At 35.8% G+C, this 26048-nt stretch overlaps 1 protein-coding gene across 1 annotated transcript in view; it reads left to right on the top strand.

Annotated features, from left to right (window-relative positions):
* The window catches only part of CMC1 (C-x(9)-C motif containing 1), a 78700-nt gene extending 53176 nt beyond the window's left edge, over positions 1-25524 (top strand). The window contains exons 3-4 of the mRNA XM_011985581.1: positions 22172-22262; positions 25267-25524. Of these exons, the coding sequence (XP_011840971.1) occupies positions 22172-22262; positions 25267-25387 (212 nt within the window). The 3' untranslated portion in view covers positions 25388-25524. The remainder of the gene's footprint in view (positions 1-22171; positions 22263-25266) is intronic.
* Positions 25525-26048: the final 524 nt, after the last annotated feature.

Genomic DNA, 26048 nt, shown 5'->3' with positions numbered 1-26048 from the left:
TGTTTGTATTACATAAATAAAAATAAAATGCTTTAGTTGTGAGTTAAAAAGCTAATGGAAACTGATATAGGGAAGTTAGTCAACATAAAGTAATAACACCAGAAATCCTAAATTTGTTGTATTTCAGTCATTTTTATGAATTAAAAAAATCTTTTTTAACTTGTGGTTCTTTAATTATTTTTCCCATTTTCAGTTTAGGAAATCTGTTTGTGTTCATTGAGTTAGGTAAAATAGAGGACTTAGGTTCTTAGTGCATGCTAATGTGGTTACTTCTAGATCTGTCCAAAACATCAGACAGGATTCGTGTTGCCTGTTACTCAGAGAGCTGGTTATATTAGAACTCAAGGCTTTGGGTAGTAACTGAACCCTTCTTTCTTTGTTACCCATGGAGAAGTTACATAGATGCTTAGTTTACGGTGCTGATTATTATTATTATTATTATTACTTTATGAAAACAAAACAAAACAATCTGTAGACTTGAAGGAGCAAAGAATGTGGTGTTCACCCTGTGCTACCCCAGAAATACCCTTAGTGAATAATGTTTTTCTAACAGATTCATTTTAACGTGAGCTCATTTTTACTCTTAAGTGTTTAAGCCATTTTTTAATGTATGTCTTTTGTCTCCTTAGCCTTTACTTTCATTTTAGTGACATTGTGAAATTAAGCCCTATCTGATTCCCACAAGAGTAACTTAGGTACTTCTACATTGGCATTAGTAGCTATGCCTTCTCTTTAGACTAGGCTACCTTATCCATATTGTGTTTAGGAATTCATATGAAAATTTGTTCTTATCCACAGTTATTTTTTTCTTCATGCCCATTTTCCTTGAAAATGTTTAAAAAATATGTCTTGTATAGAATTAGAAACTTCAGTATCTGTATCACATCACTGGCTATAAAAATTATGTTACTGATTTATTTACTTCCTTTAAGTTTTCCCCCAAAAATCTCCTTAGAGGGGCGTACCTGGATGACCCTACTGAAAATGTAACCTACTAGGTCCTTCCTCCTATAACCTCCCACACCCCTTAACTTCTCTCTCTTTTTCTGTAACTCTTACCACATTGTAACATACTGCACAATACTCCTTTTAGAATAAGGGATCCTGGTTTGTTTTACTCTTGTGTCCCTAGAACCTAAAACAGGCTTGGTACATAGACATGTTCAGTAAATATTTAACAAAAGAATGGATTAAGAATATACAGTTGTCCCTCATTATCCACAGGGGATTAGTTACAGGATGCCCGTTCCTCCCCAGGAAACCAAAACCTAAATTCCATTAATACTGTATTTTTGGTCTGTGTTTGACTGTGGATATGGAACCCCCAGATAAGGAATGATATTTATTGGAGGGAAAAAAAACCCACATATAAGTGGACCTGTGCAACTCAAACCCGTGTTGTTCAAGGGTCAACTGTATTATTTGAGATCTTTTTCTCCTATTGTATAGAATAAGAATTTTCATGCCCTAAACCAGTTACTTTCCATTTCTTTTCACCTGGAACATAGTAAGAAATACAGTTTAAAATACAACCCTGAGTACACATACATATGAACAGATTGTTAGAAATCTGAATTACTCTCTGCCCCCAGCTGTTGTAAGACTAAACAGGCCAGGAATTATGCATATATTCAGTAAACTAGAATGTGACAGATACTTCCTATGAAAAATGTAATGCTGAGACTCCTTAAATGGTTGGTTGATCACCATTGTAACCATGTAATATTTTATACTAAAACCAGATGACTTAGGAAATAACTTCCTGTTTGACATTAAAAAAATATGATGATTCTTTAGTTTTAAAGTTTGTACATTTTTGAGGAAGCTCTTTTAAGCTTAAATGTCAGCAAAGCAGCTGCTGCTTGAATTTACTTTGTAAAACACTGAATTATTCATTTCCATAAATAAAACTTCCTTAGTAATTATTTAGCATTAATTTCTTCCTCTTTATTTCAATCAACGCTGTTGACATTCTGTTTTAAAATTAAAAATATTCTTTGTGGAATTTAACAATAAAACTGTGACAGCCACTTTCTTTACTTCCTTTTGTTTTCGTAACAGGATTTCCAGATCCTGAGATGAATTGTGTCTTATTGTCTATTTTTATTATTTTAATAAAAGTTACTAATAAAATGTAGAACACAAGTAAATTCTTATTTAAAAATGTCTTCTAAGTAGCTTCTAAGACCAACTGCTATGACTTTGACTTATTTAACATGTATTATCTTGAATTCTAACAATGTGAACTTGTTAGAAATATTTTAAATAATTATTTCATTGTTTGTATTCTCCGATTATTTAATAGAGTAATGGGGAAACAAAGTAATGTTTGTTGTTTTACATTTTTTGGCACTCTTCCATCTGTTTTTGCAAATGTGGGAATACCTGCTTGAATTTTGTGCTGCCCTTCTAGTAGTCTGTGGTGAGCCCTTCCACCTTCAAACTCTTATTAGTTAGTTATGTGGCCTCCTTGGGCCATCAGTCTTTACTGCTGTGTGATGTTTCTTGCCATCTTTCCAGAATTGCTGTTTTATTTATTTATTTGTTTCTTTGTTTAATTTTAAATATGTCACTGCCTTGCTGCTCCATTGGAGACTTCTTGAGGGCAACAGACAAACTATTTGATAGCTGAATACATATTTGGTAAGTTAGCATTTTAAAGTAGCATCCATTCAAATGAAACATTCTTACCTAAAGTGCTTCTTGCAGCATACATTTAGAGAGGTTTAGTAACTGATCCCTAAGACAATCAGTGTGGGCTTAAAGAAAATGTAAACTTTTAGCTAAGGGCCCATCTGAATCCCTGTTGAAATGTACTACAGCCACCATTACTGTGGCAGCCTCATAGGACCATGGAAGAGAATGAGGTCTGTGGAATTAGAGATGGGAAAAGTCTCCATTTAATTCCTCTGTCCTAGGTTCTACAATGCTATTTAGAATATAATTATGGAGACCTCTGCTTTAATAGTTGTTGTGTGGGTGATAGCAGTTTTTGTGGGAATAACCACAAGTGTTTAATTATTTTAGAGCTGAAATGTTCAAGGCAGACCATCAGCCTTCAGCTGGGAGTCATTACGCAGACATGTTTTTCCTCTGCAGTATTTTAAAAACAAAGTTAGCTATTTAAAATTGTGAGATTTTACATAAAACAAAATTTCTAGCTTAGAAAAAAGGTAAATCCTCAGATCTGATGATTCTGTATTTCCAGTCCTACAAGACAAACAATGATCTCAAATAAAGTAACAGCTGTACCTTTAAACATGGACATGTGTTGTAGTGGTTCATTACAGTTTTTGTGCTTGCACTGTTCATGTATTTATACACACACGCACATTATGTATTTATATATACATAATATATATACAGATAGATATGTTTATGTACAAAAACATATTTCTCTGAAATTGTGCTTCAGTCATAAGTAAGAAAACCAAACTGAGCTGTTGTTCTGGTTCAAGAAAAACAGGATGGAGCCTTTTGTGAAGGTAAAGAATATTCTTTTGTGTTTAACATGCAAATGGGTCAACTTCCAAGTTGCATAGGTAGCCCAGCCTGAGTCTACAGTCTTGGAGAGTATCCGATCTGTCAGGTTTTGATTTTTATGTCCTTAATTATAATCTATAGGTAACTTGTATGACTCATTGGATATGAATTTTGGAAATCTATGCTTCCAGATTACTTTGCTTAATTCTTGGCTCCTCATACTTTTTCTGTGAAGGGATATATATCTAAGACACTAGGAAAAGCACATCTGAGGTAAGTAACACCCATGAATATTTAGTACATGGTTAATAACCTAGTTTGTGAGGTTTAGAAATAGTAAATTATATTTTATATGTAATATTGTATATAAAATGTATTTTTATATATAAAGTATACATATTACATATATAATAAAGATGTATAGTATGCAATGTTAGTACATACTAAGTATTCTCTAAATTATTTTTAACTCTAATAAAGTGTACATTTATCTGTGGTTCTGCTCTCTTAAATACATTTTTTAAAATTTGAACGTTTTCATCTGAATTTTTGAGTTTGCTAACAAGCCAAAAATCATTTCTATTCAATTAATCCAACAAATAATTTACTCTTCTTCTCTATCTTAAATTTGAAGATAATTAAGAAATAAAAGAGGAGGAACATCTATTTCATGTTCTGTTTAGTAGTAACAGTTGCAAATATGTAAGTATTTTATTCTTGGATTCACTAATTTCCCTGCTCAACAAAGATGGGTCAGTATATTCTGGTTTTTTTCTGGGAAAGTCTATAGAAATAATTTGGTTGTTTTTAAGCACATGCATGATTTTGGAGGCAGTGGTGGTGGAAAGAGTGTGATGCAAAAAGAGCTGTTTCTTTACCTACCTTACAAATATCTGTGCCTGAAACAAGCCTCTTCTCTGAGCATAATCAGTCTTTAATAAAACTGTATTCCTAACTACTTGAGCTGATAAACAGTGAGGTTTGTTTTAAACAAGTCAAGTTTATTTTATGTCAATTTTCTATTTGCCCTGTGTAAGATATATTTAATTACTTTACTCCATCTCTGTGTTCAAATTAATCAGATTCTGGTACATATTGGTGCTCAAATTAGAATAATTCTTTAATCAACTGTGTTATCCATGCTATGGTAGACTAGAATAGAAAATCTACTCGTGGCATATTGAAGATGCATGCATTTTATTTTCTATTGTAATTTAAAAGTAAAATCAGAAATATTGATTTCTACTTGACTGGAGAGATGATTTAGTTTGAATATCAGCCTGATCTTAATCAGGTGAGAATTAATTGAGTTGGAGGTATTAGATATTCAGTGATGTTAACTGAACCATGATCCATCTAGAGAGAAGCTTGCTTTTGTACTGTGTTAGAATTATCAAATAACTCATGCACTACAATGTAAAATAATCTTTTCATGTTCAGCCTTCTACCTTCTTGTCTCATTAAATGCACCACTAAATTCATTCTATACACAGACTAATCTTTAAAGTAGCAAGCTAATACATCACAATTTAATAGAAAATTAAAAGCATAATAATTTTGTCATAAGATGCTATTGTTGTCACAATTTTATAATGCTATATTTTCTAGTTACTAGTTTTAAAACCAAGTGATTAAACCTCTGCTTTTCAAGTATACCTGGGACTTTTAAAAAAACTCTTAGTCTTTTACTTTTTTTTATGTTCAACATTGCAAGAAGAAAGTGAGCAATTCAGAAGTATTTTAATGTTTATCTTCAGAAATAAAAATAGTCTGTAACATTATGTTGGTCTGAAATGTGACATGGGCTTTCATTTATTTTAAGAGTGTGATAGCAATATCATAAGTGTTGTGAAAATATAAATGGTGAGATAACACCTCCATAGGACTTGCTCTTAAGTAGTAAAATTGTAAAGTCTTTAAATAAACTGCAGCTAGAACTGAAAGGATCGTTTTGCCTTGTTAACTATGGATACTATACTTATTAAATGTCTAATTAAATTTAGTATTACATGTCTTTATTTCCTCCTTTTTTTCCCGTAAAACTGAAACTTTTGACTTATTTATTAGCAAAGTAGCACGTATTTTCATTGTCAGATGTCTTCGATTTTGGCAGTTGGTGTGCAGTGTTAAATTAAAAGAAAGCCAATAGTGTGACTTTTGATAGTGTCATTTTACACTGGAATAGTGTTTTTTGCTTGATATTGCTATAATGAGAATAGTAGGATCTATGTAGCTGTATATTTTGTGAAAAGGAATATCCAAATTTATATTCGAGAGCAATTAGGATTTAATAAAATTAAGCCATAATTGCAGAGACATTCCTAGAGTGCGATGATCTCATGAGATACAGTGGGTTCCCCACCTAGTTGTTACTAAACAGCAATTTAGGGCAGAAAGGCCTGCTTAGGAAAAAATGAGAGAGAGGGAGCTGGCTTTTTCACTCAGCTCTTGGAAGCCGAGGCTCCTCTTACATAGACTCCACTGTCCCCTCTCCAGCACCCAAAATGATTTCCATCTCCCTGTCTCTCTCCTTCCTTCTTCCCTCCCTCTCTCCCTCCCTCCCTCCCTCCCTCCCTCCCTTCCTTCCTTCCTTCCTTCCTTCCTCCCTCCCTCCCTCCTTTCTTTCTCCCTTCCCCTCCCTTCCCTTCCTTTCCCTTGTCCCCCTTTTCTCCTTTCTTTCCTCTTTCCCCTTCCCTTCCTTTCCTTTTTTTTTTTTCCCATAGTATTCTGTAAGGTGTAGAGAGTACCAAACCACAATACAAATGTGTTTCTTCAATTCTTGTCCCTGCCAGTTTCCCTCCTGTGAAATAACCATGGTTATCAGTTTTCTTACATATTCTTTCATAGCCATTACGTGCTTGCAGACATACCCCCCACACATACACACATACACACCCCTGAAACACAGAAATGATAACGTTCTATAATACTCTTCTGTACCTTGCTGTTTTCACTTTTATCTCTTAGAGATCATTCCCTATCAATGTACTATTGTTTTTTTAATGGCTACGTAGTATTTTGTGATACAGTATTAATACTTAAGCAGTTGGTGTTACTGTGATAGATTTGATGACATCACCGAAAACCACATTTATATAAAAATATTTTTTGCTTCGGGTGAGAGAAGACAAGATGAGAAATGGCTAATAATATGTCATTCTTTTAATGATTCCTCACAGATGGGAACCTATTTACTGCTATTTTGGAGACAAGGCCATGCTTTGTCACCTAGGCTGGAGTGCAGTGGCATGATCACAGCTCTCTACAGCCTTGACCTCCTGGGCTCAAGCGATCCTCCCACCTCAGCCTCCCAAGTAAATAGGACTACATGTGTGTGCCACCATACCCAGCTAATTTTTAAAATTATTTATGGAGGCGGGGTCTCACTGTGTTCCTGAGGCTGGTCTTGAACTCCTGGATTCAAGTGATCCTCCTGTCTTAGCCTCCCAAAGTGTTGGGATTACAGGTGTGAGCCACTGCACTCGGCTTACTGATTTATTTTTGTTAAGAAAGACATATACATAGTCAATATCTGAATTGAATGAAAAATTCGACTGTGGTCGAATTTGGAGAATTTACTTTATGGATGCTGTATTTTTTTTTTAATAGGAGATGCTAATGTTTTTTAAGCCAGTTAAATAAATAAATTTGACGAGTGAACATATTATAAAGTGGGTGACAAGGATTTGTTAATAGTCTGGAAATCACATACCTTGAGGAGGCAGCAAAGTTTGAACTGGTGCTGAGCCAGGAGAAGAGAAAAAAATATGAATATTATTTCCTATAGTGTATGATGAAGCGGCAGCATTAGACTAGCTTTTTTCAGCCTATACTACTCCCATCCCCCGTCAACACATACACAGTATGGAACTGGCTGCCTTGTGAGTTAAGGAGTTTTCTATCACCACAAATGTTTAAACAGTAAGACGGAGTGGGAAACACTTTCTGAAACAGATTAAGTGACCTCTAAAGGCCTTCACACTCTAACCTTTTTGATTCCAGAAGTCTAGAACAAGACAGCTGGTCCTGTCGAGGGCCCTTGATAAGTAGTGTTTAATGGTCACTGTTGACTCATACTTATTGCCAGAATGGGCTGTAGACCACTTGCAAGTATGAAAAAGTCCAGCAGGTTAGTTTATTACTTGCATTACTAAAAACATGGATCCTACTTTTGTTTCTCCATTGTATAGGTGATGAGAGAACGCACAGCATCTGCTAGAGGCAAGAAATCCTAGAAGGCTCCATGTTCAGAAGTTTGCCAGTTTGTGTGTTATATGTGTGTGTGTGTGTGTGTGTGTGTGTGTGTGTGTGTGAGAGTTGCTTTTATCAATATCTATTAATGAATTGGTCTTCTAACATTGAAGACTATGTGGGGCAGCAAAGAGTTGGGATATGTAAGAAAAATGTATTTGGGGAGACTTAGGGAATCTTTTCCATGTGATCTCTTAAAAAAGATAGGGGGATTCGGTGCTGTCATTTTCCACACCAGGCTGTGCAAATGTCTCCCTTTCAAATTCTGGTAGCACTTAATATCTGAAACATGAAATTTAGCACTTCATTATATTTTGTTTGAAAAAGCCCCTTTCTAATGTGTAAAATCTTTATTTTAAATATTTAAATATATTTTATAGGAATACTAGAAAATACTATGGAATCAGAGAGTTGAGGTATCTGATGCTATTTGATTTTATATGGTTGCTAAGTGGTCATGTAGCAAAAAATCAGCAGCAGTGTCTACTTTAATCTTTCCTATGGTAGTGATACAATGTGATGAACCATTGCCACTTGCTTCCCAGGTCTCATTTGTGACCTCATGTGAGATACTTGGCCTAGGTTAAGTCTCTATTTCATGGGCATGGAAATTTCTAATTTCTCCAAGCATAGGAGTTTTTCCTGTGTTCTGGAAAGGAATAAGTGAAATCCAATAGTAATTACAGATGTTTTTCTGAAGTGAAAAGACCTGGTTCTAAACCAGTCTATGTATGCCACACTATTTAATCTTGGAATATGATGTAGCCTATTTAAAGTTCAGTTTATTCATCTGACAAATGAAGATAAAAGTGCTTACTTGATAGTGTTTTTGTACAATTCAAGTGAGCTAACATACATAAAGTATCTAGTATAGTAGTGCCTGGTACAAAGTAAACAGTTTATCTTAGTTGCCATTTTCATGTTTTTATTGCTATTATTACTGACATTATTAACTACCTTGCAAAAAATGATTAGGAAGTTGTCATGGGAAAATGGAAAAAGAAGAAAAAGGCCACCCGAAATAAGACAGTTTCTATTCAACATTATTAATGTATTCTTGACTTTTGGTTTTCCATTATCTATGTTCCTAATGTTTTAACTGCTTCTTATAAGAATCACATTTTAATCTGAAATTTATATTCTGATCAACTGAGATAATGAATCTCAGTATCCTCCTGAAACTTTTTAATTTTCCTATGAAACCCCAAAGTTTTGTTACTGTTTTTTTCAATTTTGTTTATGAATAAATTCTGAACACAGCCTTTACTAAACTGGAGAGATAGTCATGATAAAGTACAATGTTGGAAATTTTGATCTTTGTCAAAGAAATTAGATAACAGTAATGGCAGAGATGGTTTAGCAACATATTTTAAAAAATTAGAGTGAGTTAAATCAACTAAAACCTCATAGAAAATGAGAATTATTAACACTCCTTCAATTAATTCACTTATTTATTCAGCTATTTGTTAGATAAATATATGTGAATATTTACAGATATTCATTTGTATACAAGTAAATGCACAAATATTTGTTTGTTGAATAAATATAAGCTAAGCAAGTAAGCTTTGCTGAATGATTATTTTTTACCTTAGTCTTTATTTTCTTAAATATTTTATTTTGATTAGGTATTTTAATAGGCTTAAAAGGATCAGTGGATAAGAAAATATGTTTTAAGGAAAGATATGGAAGATAACTAAGCCTAGAATGATCATAAGTTATAAATCATAAAACAGTAGCCAAATCATCATCAGCCACCTGTTTGCATCTCACCTGAAGTATAGGGAACTAAAAATGTCTTTAGCTATGTTGTCCAACGTGGTCACCATTAGACATACATGGCTATTTTAATTCAAATAAAAAATTTAGTTATGCAGCCACATTAGCCACATTCAGCTTGGGCAACATTGTGAGACCCTGTCTTTTTTTAAAAAATATATATCTTATTTAACCTAATATATCCAAAATAATATCTTTTTAACATGCAGCCAATATAAATTTTTTTTTTTTTTTTTTGAGACGGAGTCTCGCTCTGTCGCCCAGGCTGGAGTGCAGTGGCCGGATCTCAGCTCACTGCAAGCTCCGCCTCCCGGGTTCACGCCATTCTCCTGCCTCAGCCTCCCGAGTAGCTGGGACTACAGGCGCCCGCCACCGCGCCCGGCTAGTTTTTTGTATTTTTTTAGTAGAGACGGGGTTTCACCGTGTTAGCCAGGATGGTCTCGATCTCCTGAGCTCATGATCCGCCCGTCTCGGCCTCCCAAAGTGGTGGGATTACAGGCTTGAGCCACCGCGCCCGGCCTAAAAATTTTTAATGAGATATTTTATATTCCTTTTGTCACTGGATTTTTTTTCATTTTCTGCCTATGTTAGGTAGAATAATAGTCCCCAAAGATGTCCCAGTCATAATCCCTGAAATCTGTGAATATGGATATAAGGAATAACTGTCCTAGAGAACTGAAAATAAAAGCTATGTTTAATGCATCAAACATACGAAGTCAGGATTTTTATCTGTTCTAATCCCCTCACTGGAGTTATGTGAATCTAAGGTATTCCTGAACAGTATGCCTTAAAATTGTAACATAAAAACTGTTGGGTGATTTTCACTCATCTTAGTAGATGTCTCAACAGCATTTGACAATAATGATTATTTCTTCCTTGACCCAAACTTTCCCAGAAAATACAGTCATCTGATGGATACAATTTGTTAGTTTTTATATTTTAACGTTATATTCAAATAATTTATAGAAGAATGAAGACAGTGACTTTAGAAAGTATAATAAGAATTTAAATATAGCAAGCCCCAATTTTTATTCACTATTTTACTTGTTCTGAAAGTTCTATAACTTGGAATGGTTTATGTCCTTTGATTGCTACTAACTGCTCATCGTGAACCTAGAACATAATCTATTTTAAAGATTCTGACTCCGTATAGCTCTAATAGGTTCTAGTTTACCATTAATCTTTAAATTTTTGTTTGTTTTGTTTTGTTTTTTTTTTTGTTTTAGATTTGAGGAGTACATGTGGAGGTTTGTTACATGAATATATTGTATAATGCAGTGGTTTGAGCGTCTATTGAACCATCACCCAAACAGTGATTATAGTAACCAGTAGGTAGGTTTTCAGCCCTTGTGCTTCCTCCTTCCCTCCCATTTTGGACTCCCCAGTAGCTATAGTTTATATCTTTATGTCCCTGCATACCCATTGTTTAGCTCCTATTTATAAGTGACAACATGCAGTATTTGTCTATTTCTCTTTTAATTCACTTAGGATAATGGCCACCAGCTAAATCTATGTTGCTACAAAGGACATGTTTTCATTTTTATGGCTGTGTAGTATTCCATGGTCTATATGTACCACATTTTCTTTCTCCCTTCCACCATTGATGGACAGCTAGGTTGATTCCATGACTTTGCTGTTGTAAATAATGCCACAGTAAACATACAAGGGCAAGTGTCTTTTCGGTAGAATGATTTCCTTTGGGTAGCTACGCAGTAGCGGAATTATCCAGTTCTACTTTTAGTTCTTCTCCAAACTGCTTTCCACAGGGATTGAACTAATTTACATTCTGTTTATAAGCATTCCCTTTCTCTGCATCCTCAACAACATCTCTTAGTCCTTTGTTGGATGCATAGTTTGCAAGTATTTTCTCCTTTTCTCTAGGTTGTCTGTTTGCCCTGTTGATGGTTTCTTTTGCAGGGCAGAAGCTCTTTAGTTTAATTAGGTCCCAATTGTCAATTCTTCTTTTTGTTTCATTTACTTTTGAGGTCTTAGTCATACATTTTTTGCCTAGGCCAATGTCCAGAAGAGTTTTTCATAGGTTTTCTTCTAGGAATTTTTTGTTTTGTTTTGTAGTTTGAGGTCTTATGTTTAAGTCTTTCATCCATCTTGAGTTAATTTTTGTATATGGTGAGAGGTAGAGATTGAGTTTCATTCTTTTGCATATGGCTAGCCAGTTTTCCCAGCATCATTTATTGAATAAAGTATCCTTTCCCCAGTGTTTATTTTTGTTTACTTTGTTGAAGATCAGTAGGTTGTAGGTGTGCAGCTTTATTTCCAGGTTCTCTATTCTGTTCCATTGTTCTGTGTGTCTGTTTTTGTACCAGTCCCATGCTATTTTGGTTCGATAGCCTTGTAGTATATTTTAAAATTGGGTAATATGATGCTTCCAGCTTCGTTCTTTTTGTTTAGGATTACTTTGCTATTTGGGCTCTTTTTTGGTTGCATATAAATTTTAGGATGGTTTTTTCCTTTTCTGTGAAAAAAGACATTGGTAATTTCATAGGAATAGCATTGAATCTGTAGATTGCTTTGTGCATTATGGGCATTTTAATGACATTGACGCTTCCAGTCCATGAGCATGGGTTGTTTTTTCATTTGTTTCATCTGTGATTTCTTTCAGCGGTGTTTTGTAGTTCTTCTAGAGCTCTTTCACCTCCTTGGCCAGATGTATTTGTGTGTGTGTGTGTGTGGCTATTGTAAATGGGATTGAGTTATTTTTTGCATGTTGATTTTGTATCCTGAAACTTTACTGATGCCATTTATCAGATCCAGTGGTCTTTTAGAGGAATCTTTAGCATTTTCTACATATATAATAATTGTTGGTGAACTACTTACATCTTTAAAATGAATAATTTTTTTTTTTTTTTTTTGAGACAGAGTCTTGCTCTTGTTGCCCAGGCTGGAGTGCAGTGGCACTATCTTGGCTCCCTGCAACCTCCGCCTCCTGGGTTCAAGCAATTCTCCTGCCTCAGCCTCCTGAGTAGCTGGGATTACAGGTGCCCGCCACCATACCCGGCTAATTTTTGTGCTTTTAGTAGAGACAGGGTTTCGCCAGTTTGGCCAGGCTGGTCTCTAAATCCTGACCTCAGATGATCCGCCCACCTTGGCCTCCCAAAGTGCTGGGATTATAGGTGTGAGCCACTGTGCCCAGCCAAAATAAAGTATTTTTAAAAACACTAATGACTCATAATTTTGTTGAAGTGAAGATGCCGTCTTTTTGGCTCCATAATTTTAAAACATTTTTACTTTTAGATTTATAAATACTATTTCCTTTTAATCACCTTTTAAATACATCTGTCTTCAACATTTGGATCAAGTACATTTCAACACACAGATATCATGAAAGATGGAAGAATACTGCATTGCCCTGTTTTTAGCACAATGGGTTACAAGTTGTTACTTTATACTTCATGAAAAATCACTCCTGTTAAATGTCTAATAGGATGAGAATACTATATTTCCTTTTTGTCCTTAAAAATGTATTATTCAGGCCAAGTCAAGAGAATTGCTTGAGGCTAGGAGTTCAAGACCAGCCTGTGCAATATAGTGAGACCTTGTCTCTATGAAAAGTAAAAATAAAAAAATTAGCTAGACGTGGTGCCACACACCTGTAGTCCTAGCTACGTGGGAGGCTGAGGTGGGAGGATTACTTGAGTCCAGAGTTCAAGGCTACAGAGAGCTATGATCTTACCAGTGCCCAGCCTGGGTGACAAGAAAAAAAGTATTATTCACTCATCAGTTCCTGATTTTGAGAAAATTCATCTGGGATGCTATCATCTGAAGACTTATAGTCGATATGATTATGTGCTTATATCATCAATTTCATCATCTTCGTTAAATTGTAGAGTGCTGCTGTTGGTTTCTTTGCATTCTTCTAATTCATCAAATAATTGCAAAACATCTTTTGGCCAGTTTTTCCCCGTACTGTGGTAGCATGTTAGTTTTCTATTGCTATTGTGACAAATTATACAAACTTAGTAGCTTTATTAAGACAATATACATTCATTATATTATAGTTCCATAGTTCTGAAGTGTGACAGGTCTCACTGGGCTAAAATCAAGGTGTTAGCAGAGCTGTGTTTGTTTCTGGAGGCTCTAGGGGAAAGTCTGTTTCCTTGCCTTTTTCAGCAAAGGTGAAGGTATTCTCTTTTTTCCATCTTTAAAGCCAGCAAGATAGAATCTCTCTGACTCTGCTTCCATCATCTCATCTCTTTTCTCCTGTCCTCTTCTGCATCTGCCTTTCACTTTTAAAGACCCTTGTGATTATTTTGGGCCTTCCGAGATAACCTCCCTATTTTCAACTGATTAGCAAACTTAATTCTGTCTGCATCCTTAATTCCCATTTCCTATGTATCTTAACATATTCATGGGTTTCTGGGATTATGACTGGGACATCTTTGGGGACTATTACGCTACCTAACATAGGCAGAAAATGAAAAAAAAATTCAAATCTTAACTGTATTCAGTGAAAGCTTTAAGAAAAAAGAAAAGAAAAAGCTACTTTTATATCTTCATAAACAGTAATACAATACATTGAGCAATATAGTAAATATGATGGAATAATGAAAGGCTTTATTTCACTATTGCATCCTTCTAGGGGATTTCATCATTTTCTTTTCTTATCGTAGTTATTTTTAGCATAGTTGGAAATAACTGACAGGCCATGATGCAATAATTTCTACTATGATGAAATTAAATGTTTGAAGATACAGGAAAAATAAGATCAATAAATTATATATTGAATCTTTACACCAAGATCAAATGATCCTATTTGCTAAAATGAATTTTATTGTGTTAAAAATATGTCAATTTTCTTTAGATTTTTGGAGTACTCTAAGAAAGAATAAAGTCATAAAATATCCTTGAAATAGTTATAAAAGAAACCTGCAGTGGTGGCTCATGCATGTAATCCCAGCACTTTGGGAGGCTGAGGTGGGTGGATCACGAGGTCAGGAGATCGAGAGCATCCTGGCCAGCATGGTGAAACCCTGTCTCTACTGAAATACAAAAAATTAGCCAGGTGTGGTGGCACATGCCTGTAGTCCCAGCTACTCGGGAGACTGAGGCAGGAGAATCGCTTGAACCTGGGAGACAGAGGTTGCAGTGAGCCGAGATCATGCCACTGCACTCCAGCCCAATGACAGAGCGAGACTCCATCTCAAAAAAAAAAAAAGGAAATCTGCAAAACTAAAATTGGGTCTAGTGGACCCTGATTTTATACTGAGGGTCAAATGCTTGGTTTCCTTGCTTTCTCTGATGCCACATAGTCCTCTGTATTTTTCCAGTTTCTTCTTTTTCTCCTAGCGTGAAGTGTTAGGATTCCTCAGTGGTTGTCCAGAGCCTCTTTTCATTATTTTTGTTAAGTTACTGCTATCAAAACAGTGTCTTCAGAACTTGCTTCAGAATCATAGCTAACTGCCTTCTACTTGGATGATTCACAGGCTCCTTAACTGAACATGTCGTAAATTCATTGTCATCTTTATTCCATCTTCCTCCACCAAAACAGAACAAATTCATATGCTATTCCTTTTTGGTAAGTGTGTGTTATGTACAACAGTGCTTTTGTTTGTTTTTCTGGTGTTTTTTAAGTCATCAACCTGGGCCATCATGCACCCAGCAAGAAAATTAGGGGTTATCCTTGACTCCTCCTATTACGCTCATAAATAACTATATTCCAAGTCCTGTTAGTTCTCTCTGGTTTCATTTTTATTCACTCACTTCTGTCCTTTCCTACTTTGTCTGCCACAGGTTTAAATGTTTTTAGCCCCTTGGACTGTTGTACTAACTTTCTATCCAGTTTTCTTATTTCCAGTTCTGTTTTTCCTGCCTACTCTAAAGTTCTGTGCAGAAGAAAACATGATCTTGTCATTCCACTGCATAAACTCTTTTGAGGATTTCGATAATCCTTAGAACACAGCCTAAACATTTGAACATTGCCAACTGGTCATACTTGGTACGTGCCTTTTCTCCTCCACCTGGCATCCACCACACACACACACACACACACACACACACACACACACACACACACACTCACAAGCTAATAGCAAATGTACCAACCGTTCTGAATTATTCTCTGTAATATGTCCTGCCTGTTCACCTCCAGATCTTCTGTGCCCTTACCTTTGTCCAGAATACTGTTCCCTCTCTTCCTTTGCTAACACAGCATGGTGTACATCATAGCTTAAGAGTACTTCATATTGGAATTCCCTCCTGAATATGTTTGAGGTTCCCATTCTGTGCTTCCATAGCACCCTCCCTGCCCAGAGCAGGTATCAACTCAACTGTTAGCATTTGAAGATTACTTGTCTTCTTCAGGGACTGTTGTTAGTTCCCACAGAGTAGGAACCCTCTCTTTCTTACTCTACGTGGTAACCCCAGAAGCTAGCACAGTGTTTATATGCACAGTAGGTACTTTGAAAATGTTTGTTGAATGAATGAATGATATTTTATGAGCCCCTGGATAAATGAGAAAATCTTAAATATTGTAATTTATTGAATCAGCTAATACATGTGAATCATTAATTAACTCATGGGACAGTGTCTATTATAAACACAATAAATATTAGCTGTTATTGTTGCTATCATGAAGATAGGAATGTAGGTAATTTTTTATTTTTCATTCTACTTTGGTAATTAAAGAAAAACTAACTCAGTATTTACAAATGAATCTTTTCTTAAAAATTAAGGTAATGATTTGGTGATTTCCCATCTGCAGTGTATAGATTTGCCTTTGAAAATGGAAATGTTTTTAAAGATGTAGTGCAGTGAAGAAGCCACTGTTTCAATATATGTCTTGTGAAATAGCAATCCCCAACCTTTTTGGCACCAGGGACCAGTTTTGTGGAAGACGCTTTTGCGGTGGTTTCGGGATGAAACGATTCCACCCCAGATCATCAGCCATTAGTTAAGAGTCTCGTAAGGAGCGTGCAGCCTAGATCCCTTGCATGCACAGTTCTTCACAGGAGGATGTGTTCTCTTGTGAGAATCTAATGCCGCTGCTGATCTGACAGGAGGTGGAGCTCAGGCAGTAATGCTCGCTGGCCAGACGCTCACCTCCTGCTGTCCTGCCCAGTTCCTAACAGGCCATGGACTGGTACCAGTCTGCAGTGCGGAATTTGGGGGACCCATGTTATAAAAGGTGTTTATCATTTCTGGACATTATATTTTTCCATGTGAACTGATAGTTTTATGGATCTTTAGAAAATTGTTGTACTCTTTTTTTTTTTTTTTTTTTTTAGGGATGGGTGGCTAGAATGTTTGTTGGAAAAGATTTGTGCACTTTTTTCAGCTTACTTGAATTTATCCTAATTTACTTCTCATCCGGTCTGGAAGTAATTTATATTTGGCTTTTTCTGTGGGTTGGATTCGATTCTTTCCAAAAGTCAAAGTACTTAGATCATTGATGCAGAAGTCACAGGGAGACCTACAATTGTGTTACTAAATTTTATAGACTAATATATATGAAGTCAGAAGCTCATGAAATACTGTTCATGCTGTTGGTTATACAGAATAATGTGCTGTGTGTCCCTCTGGCCTTGATTTCCTTCAGCTGAGCAGTCATGAGAAAGAAGAGGACAAAAATACTGTCTTCATTGTCTCTGCTTTGGTTCAGACCTTCATCACTGCATTGAAAACTGAGGGTGACCTCCTGTTGTCTTCAGGCACTTTTTACTTCACAGCTTCCAGAAGGGATGATGATTACTGAGAGTGGCGCAGCTCTTAGGCATCGTCTAGAGGGACCTGACATTAGACTGTTCACTGCAGAAGTATTCACATAAAAGATAGCTTTTCTTGAGAAAATTTCTTGTAGATTTTAATTTACATCACAGATTTAAAACTGCAGATACCTTTGTCTGAAGGGAAATCTTACTAAAAGTCAGCACTTAGACCCTCTTTCAAATTTTATCATTTTTAGTCCTATGTTTTTAAAACTTCTTATAATTCACTAACTGTTCAAAAGATCTTTCCTACATTAAGTTTAAAGTACCTCTCTGCTTTTATTCTTACCTAGTTTTATGTAAGGAATGTTTTGTGATTCAGACTCCTTTTTATAGAGTTGATATGATGTATTATGAATTTAGGAGGATTTTTAAGTCTGCCCTACTATGTTCTTTAATAAACAGGATGTCCTAATTTTTTTCCACCTATTAAGATGAGGGTGCAGTTATGGAAATATTGCCTATAGCTTATATGTTAAAATTCTAAATTATATTGGTATCCAAATATGCCTTTGCTTTTTGTAATGCTGGGAGAAAATAGGCATTTTTTTGAAGACTTGACTGGCTAAGGAAATTAAAGTACTGAAAAGTTAGGAATAAGTGCTGTGTCTAAAGATAGTTGTGAAAAAATTCATTTTAAAATCAAATTAATGGAGATACGAACAGAGTTGTTCTAATCAGAGAAATGAAATAATAGGGATTATTTCTTTTAATTTGATGTGTTTTAAAATTGTCATCTCAGTGAATGCTTTAGTTCTAACTGGATAACTGCATTTGCAAAGTAATGATGTTGCTTGAAACTATGTGCAGAGAAAGTGTAAAAGATGAACTATCTGCTATATCTGGTTCAATGCACAGTTGCCATATTTATCCTTTGCTCGATTAAGGAACCATATTATTGGGAATTATTTAAATATTGACGTATATCTGGAAGTTCCATAAATTAAATGAGTTAAAAAATAAATTACTTCTGCTACTGTTTTATATGGAAGCTCCCAAGTTTTTTTCATATCATAGTTAAACTGGAAATTATATAGGCTACTGGTACTTAATTACAATGTGAATAATTATTTTGTCCATTATGTTAAAGTTAGGAGAAGACTTTATCTCTTTGTGTTTTTTTCCTAGATAATCTTGAGCCAAATTTAATTATATCCAAAGAATTTTTTTTTAAATTATTTTTTTGAGGCAGAGTCTCACTTTATTGCCCAGACTGGAGTGCAGTGGTGTGATCTCAGCTCACTGCAGCCTTCTGTTCCTGGGTTCAAGTGATTCTCCTGCCTTGGCCTCTCAAGTAGCTGGGATTACAGGCGCTGCCACCATGCCCAGCTGATTTTTATACTTTTAGTAGAGATGGGGTTTCACCATGCTGGCCAGTCTGGACTCAAGCTCCTGGCATCAAGGGATCCACCCACCTTAGCCCCCAAAGTGCTAGGATTACAGGCGTGAGCCACCGTGCCTGGCTTCAGAGAATATTTTTACCAATAGTACATGATATTACATGGTTTCCTTAAGATAAATGAAGAGGTTCCAAAAGAAAGACACAGAATTTTATGTTCTTGATATCTTAAAGAAAAAATATATTGAGTGCTCATTACTTTAAACCTTTGAATAACTTTTAACAATCTCTCCACATTCCTACTATTTATTGATATTCTTTTGTATTATCTTAAGATAGACTGAATTGAATGAAATTTGATTTTTGTAGTTTTTAATAGTAATTAAATTATTGATAGAATCAGATATACAAGCTCTCTAACATTTAACATAAATTGAAAGATGGAAGTGATTTAAATTGGATTTGTTTCAGAATTCCATTTTAGAAATCAGTTGGCAGTATTAGCAGCATCACTATTCTATGAATATATGCTAATGTAGAATGAAAGAAAGGTCCTCATTAAAATCTTGTTGCTAAACAAGTGACAGAAACCTTACAGACAGCTTTAGGCTTCAGGTCAGTCACATTTACTCCTGAAGAGATATGGACAAGTGTGAAAGTGTATAGACTATGCCTTTATTGTGATCAGAACACATAAATGCTATTTTGTACCAATTCCCTACCAAGGACATTTTTATTAATAGTAAACAAAACAAATCTTAATGCAATGCCTAAGCATCCTATTCTCAAGTAAGGTAAAATATTGGGTTTGTTAAATTCAGAAAGTAAACATTTGCTAACAGCCATTGTGTCTGTGTTTTCCAGAAACGGCCTGAAGTTTGGTCAACTAGTGTGTTTTCGTGAGGCAAAATTCATTATCTAATTACCTTTCTTCCAGACATTATTTGGTTGAACTGGTCTGGTATAGGTATAGTAAGGTGACAGTAAAGGTAAGGTGGTGCAGGGGAATGCAGCCAATGGTTCATTACCACTATTGAGCATGGCAGTTCTCTTAAGCCTTTAGCTAGATTTAGCTAATTCCGGATTAACTTTATATACATATTGTTTGAGGATTGCCCATGTCTTTTTATTTGGGGATCGTAGTCTTTGCTTATGTAAAGGTAGATCTTAACATCATGCTGTAAATAGAAAAATTAACATGTAAGAATAGATAGGCATTCCAGAATGAAAGATAATTGACTTTTAGATAGCCATGTGGCTACCCTTCAGCATCTGCACTGGAGAGCTGGCTGTAAGTCCGCTTTGCCTTTTGAGTGTTAGGGAGTCCTTAGTCAAAGGGCACAAAGGAATTTCCCTTGGTTTGATTTGACCTGTGTGCCCAGCTCCTCTGCATCAAGAGGAACAAGAACATTTGTAGTTGGAATAAAGAAGATACTTGATTACATTTAGAGTCTAACAGGCTGGGTTGGGAATAAGAGAGCAAATGTTGGGACTGCTGAGACTAGTGAAGCAGAAGCCAAAGGGAACTAATCCTGTGTGTCCTTGAAGGGGAATACTATGTATGAACTCATTTCGTGTGATCACGCACGTTATTTGAATTAAAGTCATTTCTTGCATCCCTTGTTCCTTCTTCCTATTCCACCAATTTTCTTGGAAGTATCACTATGATGTTGTGAGTGGATACAGGTATCTATGCTGTAGGACTCTTGTCCCAGCAAAGCCCCCATAATGAATTTTTTTTTTTTTTTGAGACAGAGTCTCACTCTGGTCTCCCAGGCTGAAGTGCAATGGCACGATCTTGGCTCACCGCAACCTCCGCCTCCTAGGTTCAAGCGATTCTCCTGCCTTAGCCTCCTGAGTAGCTGGGATTACAGGCACCTGCCACCACATCCAGCTAATTTGTGTATTTTTAGTAGAGACAGGTTTCACCATGTTGGCCAGGCTGGTCTCGAACTCCTGACCTCAGGTGATCTGCCCGCCTCGGCCTCCCAAAGTGCTGGAATTACAGGCTTGAGCCACCGTGCCCGGTCCGTAATGAATTTTTTATGCATTTAATCTCATTTTTGGTTGCTTGTGGTTTAAAAATATTTTTGTTACACAAGTATGTATTTTCATGGACATTCCTAAAATTATCTGTTTAAGACAATTATAAATAATGTATAATCCCAAGTACCTGGAAGGATAACACATAGCTTAAGAGAGGAATCTTGATTATCTTGTATTGTAAAAGTTACAAAACATTGAGAAAACACAATCCACAATTTATTTTTATTTTTATTTTATTTTTTTGCCTACAGCTTCTTTGTAAGGACGATGTTTAAGATCTCACTTGGAAATAATTGCTTACTTACAGTAGATTAGGGGTGGCAGAGTCTGGAACTAGAGCAGCCAGTGGTCAGAAGGAGGGACCAGAGTAGTTCACGAGAGTAGCCTCAAGAGATGAGGAGCAAAGCATATGTCCTGTGTAAGGGATAAGACAGGACTGAGTCTGACCCAAAGCAAACACAAGACAGAGTAGTAAGTGGCCCAGCTGTGGGTAGCATAGGTACCAGGCTTTTCTGGGTTTGTGGTCCTGAAAAGGCAGAATACTCAAGGTGCCAATACAATTTGAAGGGCAAATTAGCAGAGTGGAAATTTGACAGAAAGCCATTTGAAATATCTAGGGCACCTAGAACTTCCTTGGGAATGAAATGGGAGTCCTGTTATTAGAAGTTAAGAAACCATGGCAGGGTTGTGTAAAAGCAAAGGGATGCCTTGATGCCATCAGGTGGGAATCCACCGGCTTTTGTTGCCAGGTACTAAGAAGACATGCAGAGACTAGACAACAGATACCAATGTCTGCAAACAATTCCCCTTCAAAGGAGGAGGCAACTCTTGGTATTTCTCCTGGAATATACAGTCATGCACTGCATGACGATGTTTAGATCAACGATAGACTACATATATGATGGTGGTTCCATAAGATGATAATGCTGTATTTTTACTGTACCTTTTCTATGTTTAGAAATGTTTAGATACACAAGTACTTACCTTTCTGTTATAATTGCCTGCAGTATTCAGTACAGTAACATATGGTACAGGTTTGTGGCCTCGGCTATAGCAAATAGCCTAGATGTCTACTCAGCTGTACCATCTAGGTTTGTCTAAGTACACTCTGATCTTTGGACCACGATGAAATTGTCAAATGATGCATTTCTCAGAACATACCCTCATTGTTAAGCAGCCCATGATTGTACTGTTTCTCTACTAGAAATCCTATCTCCACATCCTGTCTCTTTGAAGTCTCCTTGCCCTTCATCTCAGAAGTCCTCTCTCCCTCCTCTCAAATCACATTTATTTCTACAAAGTAAATATCACGCATCTTATTCTGCCTTTTACTGGTGTACATGTCTTTTGTTGAGCTTGATACCATGTGCCAAGCCCAATCTACGTAATAGATGTTCAAGGCTGCAGTGAGCTATCATCATGCCACTGCACTCCAGCCTGGACGACAGGCTTTCTTCTAAAAAGAAAAATAATTGTGTGTGTGTGTGTGTGTGTGTGTGTGTGTGTTGATACAGATGTAATTACAAGTAATTTTTTCCTTCCAAATGTATTTCAGATTTTACCAAATGTTGCAAGAACTCTGGAGTTCTTATGGTAGTAAAATGCCGGAAAGAAAACTCTGCATTGAAAGAATGTCTGACTGCTTAGTAAGTAGTTATCTCAATGTTTGTGCTTCTGTGTGTATTTGTAGTAGATACGAGTATATTACTTAACTCATTACATGTAATATATTCTGTACCTCTCCATACCAAATTTATCATATTGTTGGCTGAGTCTAAAGTTCCAGTATAGTCTTAAAAATGCAACATATTTATGAGTCTTTTCAAATTTTGTCAGCATTGTATCTAATTAAAAAGATGAAGTCAGCAGACAAAAATATATGATTTTTCACTATTTAACAAATCTTTTTTCATGAACAGTCTGATCTGTAAAATATAGTACAGACTGATATTTGTTTATTCTATTGTGAAGATAACTGAATTAAAATACCTCTGAGACCTTCTCCAGCCTTGTGATTTGTTGGATTAATATAATTTAACTCCTAGAAGGCTGAGATAAATCATATGGATGATATAAAGGTAAATTTAGATTTTTGAAGTTAACCAAATTAACTTTTAAAATAATTTTATAATATCATGTGCACTAATGTTTTGTTGTAGTTCCTTAAATCTAAGTAAAAATGTGTGAAGTTCTTTGAATTCACATGCTGATTTATTCACCCAAGTTCTATCGCCCACATTATTGACAGATAATATTGTAGAATACTTTAGCAAGTATTGTTAATTGAATGTTGAGAGATCTTAGTTTTGGTAAGCCTTTATTTCCTTTAATTTCTCTAGCCTGTGCAGTGTGTATGTCAGTATGATACATGTCTTAGGGGATTAAATAAAATAGTAATGAACACCTGAACCCTACATTTTTAAAAAAATAAAATACGTACACATAAACTTATAGACCTTTTTTAAGAATGGTGGAGTTGGAAAAGACTTTAGAGATAACGTAAACTCATCTCTACATTTGCTATATTTGTAGATGATGAAACATAATCAGTGTTGATTTTTTTTCTTAAGTTAATATCAACAGCAGCCCTTATTTATGGTCTAGGTATTGTACTCAGTGCTTTACCATAGAGGAGTGAAACTTCGTTCTGTGACTTAATATTCTCTCAGTTCTATTCCCGAGTGCTTCCAAGAAATGTTTACTGAGTAAACGAATCCCTTAAACTTTTGTATGACTGAATTGTTAAATTCTGTCTTATATATTGATTAAATAACTTTTATATCTCAGATTCAGTCATCATAATTGTTATTGCTAGTTTGACATATTATCCTTCACTCCAGTCGGGGCAGCTCTAGAGCAGAGTAGACAGGAGTCTAGACTGCAGAGGGCAACCTGGGTTCAGCTTCTGCATCAGTGAGAGCTTAGCTGGCCGTGTGACCTTAGGCAGGCTCTTCATTGTAAGAATGAATAATTATACCTTATGGAGTGATTGTGAGGTACTGTATGTAAACACATTTACCATGATAGGTATTCAGTCAATATTAGCTCTTTTTTGATTAGTATTTGTTACTATTTATCTGAATATTAATCATTTGAATATCCTTCTCTCTCTCACCCCCTAGAAATACGAGAAGAAAATAAAAGATTCTAGTCCATCTGAGGGGAGGAGAGGGCTAGGAAGGATGGCTGTTTCTGCTTGCTTAGAAGAGATAAGCAGTGGATGTAACATTAACTGAAAGTAAATGGAAAATTATTAGGGAAAATTTTACTTGACTTTGAGTCCCCAGATACACTAAGAAATAGTATTTGTTCATCTTTAAATAAGAGGGTGTTCTTCTTTGTTAATTACTATTGACATTTCCATGAAATGAATGTAACTGCTTATCCTCTCTCATTTTGAAACATCGTTTTTGCTTACCTCTTACCTTCATTTATAATCTGATTTCTATCCTTACATCACTGAACCTGCTCTTTTTAAAGGCTCTAATGGGCTGATGGTAGACAAATCCAACAAATTGTTCTTTTTTATTTGACCTCTCTCTGGCAATCCCTTCTTAAAAGTCTCCTCTGTCTTCCCTGATAATATTTTTTCCCATTTTCCCAACACCTCTCTGTACTTCTCAACGTTTTTAATCTACTCCTTAAAGTTGGTGATTCCCCAAGTTCTCTTCTCATTCTGAAAGCTGAGGAAGTTTAGTTTGCACCCATGAATTCAATTACTTACTATAGAAAGTAACATTTGTTTCTTTGTTCAAGTCCAAAAATGAAATTGGCTCATTTTGCTCATCCTGCGTGTCTTTGTGAATTATACAGTAGTCTAGTATCTACAGTCTTATCTCCTAACTCTAACTGGTTATTTCCTGTTGATTACTGAAATTTCCCGCACATTCTCTCTTCCTTTTCATTCCTTCAGCTCTTCTTTTGGCCTGTGCCTTCATCATTTTTTGCCTGGATTATTTTAACCATTTATTGGCTATCTTGGCTCTAACGTTGCTTGCCCCCTTTTGCCCTGCCACATGTTGTCAGATTCATCCAAGACACAAAACTGATCTTACAGGTGAGGTGCTCTATTAATTGTGCCCCATTTTCTTCAGGATAGATTTTCTTCGTATAGCATAAAGGGCACATCATGATTTGACTTTTGCCCATTCCATCTTCATTTCAGGCCTTTTCTCCTATGTGCATAATCTGCTGTAGTGGTACCTATCTACTTGCAGTTTTTCATGCATTAGTTTTTCCTCATCCACGTGCCTTCCCACACTTGCCTTCTATATGGATTTCTGTTGGTCTTTCAAAATACGACTCAAGCATATCCCCATTTCTTCCTTGTTTCCATGGTGCACTGGGGCATACCTCTGTCACAGTATTTTGTACACTTAATCCAGTCTTTACTTGTCCTTTACACCGTGGGTTCCGAGGACAGGAGCTGTGCTTCTCACTGCTCTATCCTGTGACAGTGCTATATAAAAATGAATGATTTGGTCTTCAGTTTGGTAGCATAAAGTTAACAGTGAATTTGTAACCATTACTAAAAGTGTGCTTCTAAAGATTGAGCCTGATGAACCAGATGGCTGAATATTAGTAATTAAAGTAAGCTTATATTTAACACATGCAAAATTACTTTAAAATATTTTCATTTCCTTCTCATAGCTATAATGATCCAGCCTTTCATGAAGAATGCAAAATGGAATACCTGAAGGAAAGGGAAGAATTCAGAAAAACTGGAATTCCTGCAAAGGAAAGGCTACAGAAGGTTCCAACAAGCATGTAGGCAGATACTCAAATGACATTCAGGAACTCTAATATTCATGGAAGTCATTTTATAGTATAAATCACCTTAAATAATGAACTCAAGCATGTATGTTTGCTTTAATTATGGAAATACTGAAATAAATATTTTATTTCAAAGTTCTGGTTTCTTAAATGGGAAGGTAGTAGTTACTGAAGTGGGATATGGTTTTCCTGGTCATTCTGGACCTTTTGAAAGTTTTTCCACAACTATAGTTCTATAACAGTGACACTGATTTTTTACAGTCCAATATGGTCCTTATATTACTTTTCTTCCAATGTATAGGCTAATGGCTAATCATGGGAGCCAAAACTAAAGAAAAGCAGGAATGGACAACCTTCAAAGGTGTTAATAATAACTAGGCAGTATAGCAGGATGGCTATGAACCAGTCCTGATTCTACCACTTATTAGCTATACAACTGTGGAAGTAAATCTAATACAGTTTGTGAGGACGTACTGAGTATTGCATATAGCAGCTACACGTACAGCGTGTAAGACAGTGCTTCAGACCTGGTGGATGCTCTTATATTGGTAGTTACTGTTAGTAGTAGTACAGGCTCATTTGGAAACAATCTTAGTCCATTTTCTGTTGCTATGGGAGAATACCCAAGACCAGGTAATTTATAAGAAAAATTTGTTTGG

This window comes from Mandrillus leucophaeus, unplaced genomic scaffold, assembly GCF_000951045.1.
Source record: "Mandrillus leucophaeus isolate KB7577 unplaced genomic scaffold, Mleu.le_1.0 Scaffold107, whole genome shotgun sequence".
Lineage (NCBI taxonomy): Eukaryota > Metazoa > Chordata > Mammalia > Primates > Cercopithecidae > Mandrillus > Mandrillus leucophaeus.
Note: the sequence above shows the minus strand (reverse complement) of the source record. Positions and strands in the feature narration are given on the sequence as shown.